The sequence below is a fragment of the Petaurus breviceps genome, unplaced genomic scaffold (assembly GCF_028583685.1).
Source record: "Petaurus breviceps papuanus isolate PSGF00001 unplaced genomic scaffold, PetGlider_PUasm1.0 90804, whole genome shotgun sequence".
Lineage (NCBI taxonomy): Eukaryota > Metazoa > Chordata > Mammalia > Diprotodontia > Petauridae > Petaurus > Petaurus breviceps.
Window position 1 is genome coordinate 20,235,193 of NW_027187348.1, and position 13,544 is coordinate 20,248,736.

At 39.4% G+C, this 13,544-nt stretch overlaps 1 protein-coding gene across 4 annotated transcripts in view; it reads right to left on the reverse strand.

Annotated features, from left to right (window-relative positions):
• The window catches only part of MYO1B (myosin IB), a 225,842-nt gene that overhangs the window by 173,048 nt on the left and 39,250 nt on the right, over positions 1 to 13,544 (reverse strand). For all 4 annotated transcript variants that reach the window (XM_069070179.1, XM_069070180.1, XM_069070181.1 and 1 more), the window contains exon 2: positions 1,485 to 1,628. In XM_069070179.1, the coding sequence (XP_068926280.1) occupies positions 1,485 to 1,619 (135 nt within the window). In that variant the 5' untranslated portion in view covers positions 1,620 to 1,628. The remainder of the gene's footprint in view (positions 1 to 1,484; positions 1,629 to 13,544) is intronic.

The following is a 13,544-nucleotide window of genomic DNA, read 5'->3' on the forward strand; positions in this document are numbered from 1 at the left end:
GAAAACACTAGGGACCGATGGAATATCAACAAAAGAGCAAAAAACTATATTATAATAGGAGGCGGCAAATCACAACAAGACACAAACCGAGGACCTTCAGGGTGAGAATATGCCCCGAATCCGCATGTCCGTGACCCCTGTCTTCCCCCCCCCGCAATAAAATAAGGACTTTGAAGAGCTTCATCTCTTAAAGTATAATAAATATGTCTTTGTGTTGGGGCCAGTTGTCAAAATCCTTTGCAATTCAATTTTAACTGTCAGTGTCTCAGGAAAAGAAAATACTATCAGATGGTTAATTCTTAGATCAGGGGTGGGGAATCTGTGGCCTCAAGGCCAAATCCAAGGGGATTTGTTCTGTGAAGTTTGGATTCAGTCAAAGAATCACACTTGAGGACCTAGAGGGCCATGTGTGGCCTTGAGGCCACAGGTTCCCCACCCCTGTCTTAGATCATACTATTATTTTATAAAGAAACAATATAGAACCCCAACATTACCTTGAGCATTAACCTCAATGTCATGAGTATCAGTTTGGAGGGAAGGACAAGTATAGCAGAGTCTTTAAAAATAGGCTTCAAAACCTATTCATAACAATAATGTCCATGATTTGTATAATTCCACTTCTACTTATTCCAATATTTCCTTCTACCAATTCCCCTGTAGTTAGATAGGAAACTACTAACATGTGAAGCAAACATACCCAACTTTATCCCCTAAACACAAATGTTCATAAAAACCAAAGAAGATATATCATAAGCTTTGTTTTGGCCCTCTCTGATTTAAGCTTAGCACAGGTTCCAATGCCCATTTTCACGGTTGAATTTGTACTTTTTTTTTTTTCTCACTTATAAAATTATGGAGCTAGGACAGAAGATCTCTAAGGTTTCTTCCAACTCTGGCTCTCTATGATCCTATGAACTACATATCATAACTTAAAAAACTAGATGTATTCCTGAAAAGTTACAAGTAATTCTAAGTTTCAATAGATTTAAATCTATTTAAAGGTACCAAAGAATGTTTGAATTAACACTTTGGTAAATACTTTCACAAAATGAGGTATCCTTTCATGAGACCAAAAAAAATCCCTCTTCTCTGCTTGTTTAGTTTAGCAGTTTTGTGCTTGAACTGTTCATCGTATCAAATTTTCTTAAAATAGGGCATGACTGTATTTCCCAAACTTTCCAGGCACCAAACACATATGCCTGCTTAATATATGCTCCTGTTCCCAGAATGTAAAAAAGAACCAACTAAGTCAACATACTTGTAAAAAGAAGTCACATTTTATTAGTGGCAGGCATATGTGAAAATAATAACCAATTTAAAATCTCTGGTGGCTACCTAAGTGCCTCCTTTTGGGATGTAGTATTTTTTCTTCTGACTACACATAGGTAGTTTCAGGGTAAGGGCTTTTTAACCTTCCCAGATCACCCATACCATACACAATACATAGACGTTGCTGAGTGAACTGATTGAAGGATTGTACTTACATATATTTCATTGTGGTCAAACCGCTTTTTGAGGTTATCAATGAATGATTCCTCATTGAGAGGCTCTAAAAGAACCATATCTCCCACTCCGATCATATTGTCCAGAAGGGATGTCTTCACCTCCATTTTGGCCATTTCTCTCCACTAGGATCAGGGAAAAAATAAAAAGTCAATTAAGCTTAGCAAAATCACTTGCACTACATACTTAAATGACTCCCAGAAACTTAATAGTGACCATGAACAAATTATAAACACCCACAGAATCACTGATTTAATGCCACAAAGTACTTTAAAGGTTATATAATCCAATCCCATCGTTTGACAGGGCAAAGAATTTAGGCAGGGCTGGGATCTAAATCCAGATTCTCTGACCCCAAACCCACACTGCCACACTGTACCCAACTTACAAACAACTGATGCAAATACCAAACCTCACACCTAAGTGCCACCATGAGACTTTTTACTTCCTCCCAACTCCTCCAACTCCCAGAAAGTCCCTCTAGAACTAGCCCCCCTGTTCTGACCCCTTGGTCTCCCACTGCTCCAACCTCACAAAGTAGTCTGTCCTACTTTCTCTCTCCTTCAAGAAGAAATCCCTCACCTTCCTCTACCCCAGTCATTGTCCATCCCCATAGGAAGTACTGCGGAAGAAGTCTCCACCCCTACAGCAAATGTCTTAGCATCCCAAGTTAAAACAATGTACTTTCTCCACAGAAACTCCAATGAAAAGTGTTTGGTTCTACAGTTCAAATGTATACAAATGTAATGGATTTTTGTGAGCTAGCCTGGGTAAACAAATTTCTTATTTCATTGTTTCTTAGGGAAAATACATTCTGAGCTCTAAACAATTAACTTATGAACCAACTTCTGGAGACACACCTATTCACAAGAGTTGGGGGCCGCCCAGTTCACAAGGATTACAAAGCATGCCAATAGTGACCTCAGTGATATCAAATTTCATTCAAATAACCATGTGCTTCTTGGTACTAGTAAAATTAAAATACCACACAATGTTATTATGTTAAATTTTAGTATTTGCACAAAGCTAAAATATCACACCCAAAATACTGACTTTTCCTTTCAATGTTATAGAGATTTTGAACAAGTACAAAAAGAGGCACACTAAAGAGGAAAGAACTCTCCATCACTACTTCTACCAGCGTGTATATAAAAGTATATATCAAAGCCAGTGTATAGCATATAGAAGCTAGCTACCCATCTATGAAATGTGCCATCCCTTAGGTTACTGAACTGAGTATTCTCAGGAGTACAAAAAGTTTCTCTTAATCATATACACACAATTATTTTTTAAATGTTTTAAGGCTCTAGAACCAAATTAAGTTGGGCCCTCAGGCTCCCTAAACTGGTAACATGATGACTCTGAACAGCTTTTGTACCCTTAGCACATAACACAAAAAGAAAACTACCTTTGAGGTCTTTCCATTAAAGAATAACTCGCTGAAACATCTTCTCTCTTACAAATAGTAGCTTAGTTGCTCTGTGTTTTAGCATAAAAAGATGCCCTCTGGATTACTACTGCCTTTTACACCCTATGGTGTATGCCTTTCAAAGGCAGTCAAACTGCATTAAATTGGTGTTCCCTTCAAAGAAGCCAAGAATCACGGCTACTTCTGGTAATTAACTTGAACTATCACCAGGGCTAACACATACCATTTCTGTCGCTATGAGGATAAATAGTCCACAGATACCTGCTCTGAAACAACTAAAGAAATAAAAGCAAGATTGAGCTGGGGCATTCATCCTCATAGGTGGGGTAGGGGAAAACAAATAAGGGAGGGAAATTTAACATTTAAGAGAAGATAATAGAGATTCTTTTTAAAAAAAAAAACTGGTGACATTTTAAAGATTTCATGTCAACTAGCCTATTAAGAGATGGCCCCCAGACACTACAGCTAAACAATAATGGCCCAGGGTGGAGTCTAGAGCCAATTCGAGTGAATGGAGCACTCTATTCCATCTCTGAACAGATGATGATGGGGAGAAGGAAACAGTCATTCCCCAGTACTCTAGGAAGAGCTGGGCACATCTTTGAACAAGCTCTAGGATTTAACTAAAATAGGAAAATTGCTCATTTATAGTGCTCTAAATTAACACAAGTCAAATTTTCAGGCCCTCAAAAATCATTTTGACACAAACCCAAAACCCAACTTCAGATGAACTATTTTGAATTAGACATATATGAAAAGGAATAGATATGGGGATTAAGTTTTGGGGAGAGTAGGATGTGTGAGAGACTATGAGAGAGGAGAAGAGGGAAGTGAAGCTGAGAAAAATATTTATATATACACCCTTCACTAACATTTAAGGCAAGAGAAAGTGAATTGGATCAGGAATTCTGAATTTTGGGCATTTTGGTGGGTTTCTGTATGAAAGTCCTTTACCACAGATATAGCTGGGGAAAAGGCAAAACTGAGGTTTTTTATCCCTACAATTACTTCCTCCCAACTCCTCCAACTCACAGAAAAGTTCCCAGTCCCTCTAGAACTAGCCCTCCTGTTCTGACCCCTTGGTCCCCTACAGGGAACACAAACCAAACAGTCCTATTGGAAGGCTTCCCTATCATTGTCTCTTCCTATCTAAATATCAAAAAAGTTTATGTTCCCAAGAGCTCTAATGTCCACCCTATTTTCATACAATTTTGTGTTAAGTCTAAAGAAAAGAAAAACCTTGAAGTACAATAACTGCTAAGTCCAAAGTAGGTAATGAAATCTAGTCATCTCTGAAAGTCTGACGCCTAGCCATGAAGCAAGGCCAGCTGACAGATCAATAGGTCATTGAAGGACCTTAAAGAGCTTACCTAGTTCAACTCACTCATTTTACAAAAAGGTATGAAATTTCAACTTTCATTTCAACTTCAGAAATTGAAGATTTGGGAGTTTTATCAGGCTGAGTTCAGTAAGTCAGAAGTGTAATGTGTGAACCCAAAAAGCCAATATGAGCTAGTCTTAATAATTCAACAAATACTGATGAAGCAAATACTCTGTACAAGACACTCTACTAGGCATTGTTTTAAGAGATGCTGAGTGGGGGTGGCTAGGTGGCGCAGTGAGTAGAGCCCTTGAGTCAGAAGGACCTGAGTTCGAATCCAGCCTCAGACACTTAATACAAAAACTACCCGTGTGACCTTGGGCAAGTCACTTAACCCCAACTGCCTCCAAAAATCAAACCCTCCCCCCAAAAAAAACAATGTTAACGAAGAGAATAAAATGAAAATATACACTGAATACTTATTAAAAAAAGAGAGAGAGAGAGATGCTGAGTGTCCAGAACACAGAAGATAACTATCTCACTGCACTTTGCCATGGCCACTCTATAGCTAGGACAGAGGTTATTAACCTGAGATCAATAAACTTGTGGGATTTTTATTTTGTAATATAATTGCTTTCCTTTATAATCCTACTTATTTCATTTTATGCATTTTAAAATCATTTTTTCAAGAGTCCATAGGCCATTGGGCAGCTAGGTTGCACAGTGAATAGAGCACAGGTCCTGGAGTCAGGAGAACCTGAGTTCAAATCCAGCCTCAGACACTTAACACTTACTAGCCGTGGGACCTTGGGCAAGTCACTCAACCCCAATTGCCTTGCCCTCCCCCCTCCAAAAATAAAAATAGTGCATAGGCTTCACCAGAAGTCTGCCAAAAGGGTTCATCACAGATTCTCTCTCTCTCTCTCTCTCTCTCTCTCTCTCTCTCTCTCTCTCTCTCTCTCTCTCTCTCTCTTTCTCACACACACACACACACACACACACAAGAATCCTTGCACTAGAGTAACATAGTTCTGGATAACAATTCTTTTAAAAGGATGCCAACAAGCTGAAGAACATAAAGTCAAGAAACATGATGAGGAGGGACCATAAGAGCAGACTATGCAAGGGCTTCTTAAAGGGACTGGAAGTATTGAACCTAGTCATAAGTCTTAAGGAGAATCCAAAAGTTCTCTTCAAGTATCTAAAGAGATGTTATCTAGAAGAGGAAAAGGACAAGAGGGGAGGGGAGGGAAGGAGCATTTATAAAGTGCCTACTATGTGCGGGCACTATGCGGAGTACTGTTTAGAAATATTAATAATAGATAACATTTATATAGTGCTAACTAGGGATCAGGTATTATGCCAAGTACCTTTTGAAAAACATTAATAAAAGCTACCTTTTATATAGCACTTATTATATGCCGGGCATGATGCTAAGTACTTTTTAGAAATATTATTTCATTTGATTCTCACAACAACCCTGTGAAGTAGGTGCTGTTGCCATCCTCACTTTTTAGCTGAGGAACCTGAAGCAAATGGAGATTAAGTGATATGCCTGGGGTGGCACAATTAGTAAGAAAGATTCAACTTACTATGCTTGGACTCAGTGGGTGAAACCAGGAGCAATGGGAGAAGCTACAGAGGGGAAGGCAGAGGCTCTAGGTAAGTAAAAATTTCCTAACAACGAGAGCTCTGCCCAAAGTAAGATGTGCTGCCTCCCCTCATTAGAGATCTGGACTGGATGACCCCTTCTCAGGGATACTGTAGACAGGGTTTCTCCTGAGGCAGGCACAGGCTGGACTGGAGGGTTCCAAGTTTGAGATTCGGTGATTCTAGGACTGTAATTCACAGCTCTAGTCCAGTAGCAGGATGATGCTAATGCTGATAGGCAAAATATACATTATTACATGACGAGAGCATGGAAGCATTCTGAAACAAACTATTTCAGGACGACTGGTCTGCTTTTTCTTTTCTTCAGAGGACAACAGATCTTCCAACGCTTCCTGAAGGAGATGGCATTTGAGGGGTAAACTAGCAAGTTCAACGGCTATTACAATAATTCAGACAAGACTAGACAGTCTAGTCTTGATATTGGTCTAGGCTCAACTACTAATTAGTTGTATGCCCCTGAGCAAATGGCTTAGCTTTTCTTTTCAGCCTCAGTTGCATCATGCTGAACCTAGAGTCAGAAATGCAAGGGTTCAAATCCCAACCCTGACTCCATGGAACCATGAGCAATCTACTTAGTTTTCCAAACCACAGTTGTCTTGCCAGTAAAATGGAGAATAATAATAATAGACACTTACTATGCAACCTTGAGCAATTTACTTAACCTTCCCAAGTCACAGTTTTCTCATCAGGAAAGTGAGGGACATTAATAAAACCTGTAATACCTACTTTGCAGGGTTGCTGTGAGACTGAAAAGAAATCATGCAAATCACTTTACAAACTTCATAATGTTACACAGACGTCAGTTATTATCTGTAAAATGAGGGGTTTGGACTCAAGAACCCTCTTTCAGCTCCATTCTATCCTGTTAATTAAGGAGAAATTGAATGAAGAGGGTGAGAATGGTAAGAACAGGTAAGAACAGATAACACTTCAAAGGGAAGAAATAATAGAACTTAGTGACTAATTTCATGTGAGATGCAAAGAAGAGGCAGAAACGTCCAGAAGACAGGCAGAGATCTAGGACTGGAACTACAGAAGGGGTCTGGACAAGAGATATCTATCGTGTATAGTTAAGGACAGAGAGGCAAGAATAGAAAAAGAATAGAAAAGACAGTTAATATGGAAATTGGTCCCAACAGATTCCCCTGAAGGAAAGCTCCTTCAGGAGGAAGAATCAATGAAGGAAAGGGAGGAAGAATGATCAAAGCAATAGAACAGTGCTATATTGTGGAAGCCACTTTTGCAAGCTAATTTTCAAAAAAGGCAAAAGTGTTGAATACTATAGCAAAATTGAGAAATGTTTAAGAATAGAGAAGAAGGTGATTGGATTTGGAGGTCACTAGTGACCTTTCAGAATGCAGTTATTATTGACTGAGAGGCCAGATTACATGAAGATAATATGGAGTGAGTGAACAGGAAAGTCAAGGAGAACCTAACATTTAAGAAATAACAGGCAACCATAGTTCAAGAAAGTAATGAGGAGGGGGGCGGCCAGGTAGCACAGCGAGTAAGAGCACCGGCTCCAGTGTTGAGAAGACCTGGAGATCGAATCCTGGGCTCAGATACTTAGCACCCACCCAGAAACACCTGGCTGTGTAACCTTGAGCAAGTTACTTAACTCCAATTGCTTAAAAAAAAAAAGTAATGAGGAGGAAGGAAGGGTTTTGGTGTAGTGGAGGAAGCTACTGAAGCTTTACTTATTTGTTTGGGGAGCTTTTTTAAGAGTTTTTTCTTAAGGTAAAGGAAAAGGGAACAAAGTGAGTTCAATAAGTATGGTTTTGATTTCCACGGCAAAGTGAAAAAGCAAGGTCATCCTTATACCTACAAAAATATTTGTAGCAGCTTTTTGTGGTGGCAAAAAATTAGAAATTAAAGGGATATACATCACCTGGTGGAGGACTGAACAAGCTGTGGTATATGATTGAGATGGAATACTACTGTGCTGTAAGAAATGACAAGGGGCATGTTTTCAGAAAAACCTGGGAAGACTTACATGAACTGATGCAAAGTGAAGTGAGCAGAACCAGGAGAACACTGTACACAGTAACAGCAATATTTTAACAATGACCAACTGTGAAGACTCTAAATACAATGATTCAAGACAATTCCAAAGGACTCATGATGAAAAATGCTATCCACTTCCAGAGAGAGAACTAATGAACCCTGAGTACAGATTGAAGCATAGTATTTTCACTTTCTCTGTATTTCTCGATTTCCTTTTGCAAAATGGCCAATATAGAAATGTTTTACAGGACTTCACATGTGTAACTGATATCATATTGCTTAACTTCTCAATGGCTGGAGAAGGTACTGGAGGAAAGGAGTTTGGAACTCAATTTTTTTTTAATAATGTTAAAGTATAATTTAAAATATTTTTTTAAAAAAGCAGAGTCATATAACTAAAGGAGATGACAGTGCCAAGAGCTTTAAGACAATAGAGATGATTTGGAACAACTGCCATGAAGAATCTGATAAGGAATTAACAAGAGGTTAACTAAAAGAAAATTCAACAGCAATGAAGGCCAGTACAGAATAGGCCCTGTGAACTTCTAACAGACCCAGTTGGCATATTAGGGGGGATAGGGTGGTATTCCTAGAAGTGCTTAAAAGCCTTCAAAACAATGAAAACAAACCATAAGATATGAGCAGTCAGGGTCTACAAATAAGCAGAAACAGCTTAGTAAAATTATCCAAAGACTAATCATGGCATCCCAGTTAAGACAAGTGAAACCAGAAAAAGAGACTTTCATGGACTTGGAGAAAAGGAAGAAGCCAAGGAAAAAGAAGTCAAAACAGAATAATTCCTGAGAAGAAGGAGTTTCTGTAGAAGTCAGAGTCAAAGTAGAAGAAAGGAAGGAGCCTATCAGAAATTTCAGAGACTAAGACACTGTGGGTAAGTCACTTTACTCATCTAGACCTCAATCCATTATCTGTAAAAGGAAGAGGTTGGCCTGGTTTGCCTTAAGTCCCTTCCAGCTCTAAATCTACTATTTTCTATTCTCAAAGGTGGAAGAGTATGAAAGACAAACTGTCTATTAATGGCCAAAACAATATATACAAATTTCTTCTGCATGCTTTATTTTGAGAGGAAGTGGTGTATTTTCTTCCCCTCCCCCTTTATTAGTAACAATAGGCTCTACACCTGGTGAGGTCAGCAAAAAGGTATGAACTATTTTAATTAAATACTGTTGGCTAAAAATAGATGGTTTCATCAAGGGTCATGGGGTTCTACATTCAAAGGGGCTGTGTTTCTGATTGCCACAGCAATAGCAATAGCTTGGATATTGCTGTCAGAGTTGAGTGCTTAGAAACAATATCCTTGCATAACCACAGAACCCCCGCCCTTGTATATGGGGCAGAAGAAGGGCAGAAAAAGGGCAGAAACTGCTCACAAACCCATGAGTTAGAGACCTGGCAAACATGAATTAAACCTATGAGTTTACATACTTGGCGGGTGGAAGACTGAGGTAGAGAGTTTACTACCTTTACTACCTGTAGGTGAAGAAGTCATTCATGCTTCCCAAGCCAGTGAGAGTGGCTTCCAACAAGTCATGGTGAGTTCGAAAAAATACACCAGATGACAAGTCTGAAGAACCCGGTAACAATCCAGGGTTCATGACACTGACCAAATGTGGGACACATGGGAAAAACACCTTACTCCTCTGCCTTCATCTGTAAAATGAAGGTCGGAAGGTTTCTTCCAACTCTAACATTTTGTGATTCTATGATACCTGGACTATTTATTGTCTCAGGCTTCTAATTAATCTCTTTGCCTCAAGTTTTTCTCCACTGCAATTCATCCTCCACACAGCTGTCAAAGTGATTTGCCTAAAGTACAGGTCTGACCATGGTCCCAATCCCAGTGGATCCCTATTAATTCCAAGATGATCTGATATCAAAAGGGAGGGAGGGCACAACCTGTCTTCAATCTGTCTTTGCAACCTTATTACTCACCTCCACATACTCTACAATGTAGCCATAGTTGCCTTCTTACTGTCCCTTACACACAACACAACATACATCTCCTCCCATCTTCTAGCTTCTGCATTGCCTAAAATGTTGTCCCTCCTTAGCTCTGCCTCTTAGAATCCCTTCTTTCCCACAAGGCTGAGTTCAAAATCATCTCCTATTGGAAACCTCTTCTGATCTGCCTACTGTTAGTGTCTTCCCTCTGGCCCCATCTTACCCCCCCAAAAAATTACCTCACATTTATTTTGTAATTAGGTAGCTAGGTGGCACGGTGAATAGAGTGCAGGGCCTGGAGTCAAGAAAACTCATCTTCATAAGTTCAAATCTGGCCTCAAGACACTAGCTAGCTGTGTGGCCCTGGGTAAGTCACTTAACCCTGTTTGCCTCAGTTTCCCCATCTGTAAAATAGGCACCCTGTTTGCCTCAGTTTCCCCATCTGTAAAATAGGCTGGAGAAGGAAAAGGCAAACCACTCCAGTATCTTCTGCTAAGAAAAATTCAAGTGGGATCAAAAAGAGTTGGACATATAGTCAAACAAGTAGATGTTTTCTCATTGGTTAGGATGTAAGTTCCTTGAATTTTTATCTCTAGCACCTAACAAATGCCCTGATATAACTCATAAATGTTCATTGTTTGACTGACTACCTGTATCTCTATATCAGTCTCTGAGATGTGCACAAAAACTTCAAAGTTGGCTGCCAATTCACCAACTGTGAGGGTTTCTTCCATTCCTAGGGCAGGGAAGATGTCTTTTCACCCTCGTACCCACAGATTAAACCCACTGCTTTATTATTTTGGCAAATGTAAGCACTTAAGTAATCTGTACACATTGTATTAAATCGTTTTTACATTCACTGTACAGCATACCCCTTTATCAAGTCTACACCATTTAGTTTCTCAATCCTGCCTATAGTCTGTAGCATCTAGGATAAAATTTGGGCCATATTTAAATAAGAAACTATCTCTTAGAAAGCTAAAGTCATTCTGGTAAGATTTTGTGTGTTAATAAGGCAAGAAAAGATTTTACGTACTTTCAATTCATTTATGCTAGCTAGAACTTAAGAAAAATTGAGTTTTTAAAAAATATTATATTAAGAATCATAGTCCCTAAACCTCCTATTAAATACATTTAGCTTTTCCTAAAGCATCAGGGTCACTTCTAACACCTAGACTTCCATCTTTAACTCTGTGAAAGTTTTTCAGCTTGTTCTTTTTGCCATTTCCTTGATCTAATCTTTACTGATCTTTAGATGTATATTCATTCAACCATAAGACATCTGTTTTTTAGTCTTTAGCGAGCACCATTTCAAATACGGAAAATGCCATTTCAGAAATCTCTTAACATCCAAAAGTGTAGTTCAAGTATCATATAACATCTTAAAATGGTCTTCTGTACTACAACATTTAAATATAACTTGTCTATCTCTCAGTTACCACCCTGAAATTACAAGCCACCTACCAAGCTAGCGTCATCAGTGCTCTGGAATTTCCAGACCATCAGTTGCCAAGCCATTAACCCACACATTCAGAGATTGCTAGACCAAATGGCACTTCCAAGAGAAATGCACAAACAGTCGACCCATTATTCAAAACCAGAGTAGCATTGAAAACCTAGCAATGCTACTCAGAATTGATAATAACCAAGAAAGAATGCACCATGAACTGGAATAATGCATCTGGATCATTCCCATTTAATCTGTTTCCAGAGTAGATTAAAATAAATGTTACTTTAAATTTGAATCCCATCTATTCTGGGACTTGAATTAAGGTCATGCCAATCAAAGCTGATGTTAGACAAACAATGAGAACCAATATTAAGTCACGGAATTGTTTAACTTAAAAGGGCACTGGTCCAAAGTGGGGAAAAAATTAATAGTTACATGAAAATGTATCTAGCATTAAGCGGCCTGCCATAGCACAGGTAGGTAGCTGCTGAATTAAACTGAAGCTCAAATACCCACGGAGTTAAAGATCCATATCCAGTTTTGATGTGGAAAATACAATTCAGGAGTGTCTTCTAACACTACCTGTGCTCATACCACTCTTATAACAGTTCACATTCATAAATCCTGTATTCATTTCACAGATAAGGCTACTGGTGCTCTGTGATTAAATGATTTGCCCAAGGCTATATATATAGCCTGTATATGTCCAAACTGGGACTTCAACCCAAGGTTCTTTTATCTATATCACACTGACCTTCCAGCACTTCCAATAACTGCTATTTTTGTTTGCATCTCTTATTTCCCCTGTTAAACTCTTTAAAAGAAGGGAATTTTTATTCTTCCTTGTATCTCTCTCCTAGCACCTGGCAGACAACTTTGCACACATTACTTAAGTAATCCAACAGATCTGTGACTTCATTAACTTGGGAGTTCTTTTCAACCATCCGGATGAAAACCCATCCATGCCTACCCTTCTCATGCATCTCTCATACATGTTTTCCCAAAAGTTCCCTCCAAGGGTCCTCCCTATGTCCTGGAGGCCGTTCTCATTTTCTGCCAGTATTGTGAGGATACCAGCAGAGCGGATTCTGCCTGTCTGCTTGTCATCCTTCACATCGACTCTTCAGGGGCTTACATGACCCACCCATCTTCTCTTTCTACCATATAATTTCTTGGTGACATCTTTCACTCCTGTTCCTGCTCAGAGATCATTGTTAGTTTATATGATCCTGCCCACCATGAACCTTTCTGTTGCCCTGTCAACTTTATAGAATCACAGAATTCTAAAATTGGCAGGTAATTCAGGGGCTAATTCCACCGCCCTCGCCTCTCCCACTCTCCATATGGAAGGAATACTCACTCCAACAAATCCAACAATTGGTGGTCCAGGTACTGCTTAAAGATCTCCGAGGAAAAGGAAATTCAATACCTCTGAACGAAACCATTTAAGCTTTTGGGGAGCTCTTATAGTAAGAAGTTTTCCCTGACACTGAGTCATCATTTGCCTCTTTGCAACTTCAGCCTATTACTCCAGGTTCAGACCCTTGGGCTAAGCAAATCAAGCCTAGTCCCTCCTCCATAAGATAGCTCTTCAAATGATTGAAGGCAGTTCAATCTTCTCTTCTCCAGGATAAACATACCCAATACCTTCAACTGATAACCCACATGTCATGGACTCAAGGCCCTTCAACTATCCTAACTGTCCCCTTTTGAAAACTCCAAGAAGCTTATCAATATCCTTAAATCTTAGCTCCAATTTGGAACTATGCCCAAAGGGCTATAAAAATGTGCATACCCTTTGACCCAGCAATACCACTTCTAGGGCTGTATCCCACAGAGATCACACACGTGTAAAAAAAAAATTTATAGCAGCTCTTAATTTATTTATTTATTTTTAAGAAATTGGGGTTAAGTAACTTGCCCAAGGTTACATGGCCAGTTTTGTGTGTGTGGGTGTGGGGGTGTGGGTGTGTGGGTGTTAAGTGTCTGAGACCGGAACCGATCCCGGGTCCTCCTGACTCCAGGGCCAGCACTCTACTCACTGAGCCACCTAGCCGCCCCCAAAATCTTTTTTTTTCTTCTTGCCTTTTTGGAGGGCAATTGGGGTAAAGTGATTTGCCCAAGGTCACACAGCTAGTTTTTTTGTGTTAAGTGTCTGAAGCCAGATTTGAACTCAGGTCCTCCTGACTCCAGGGTCAGTGCTCTAC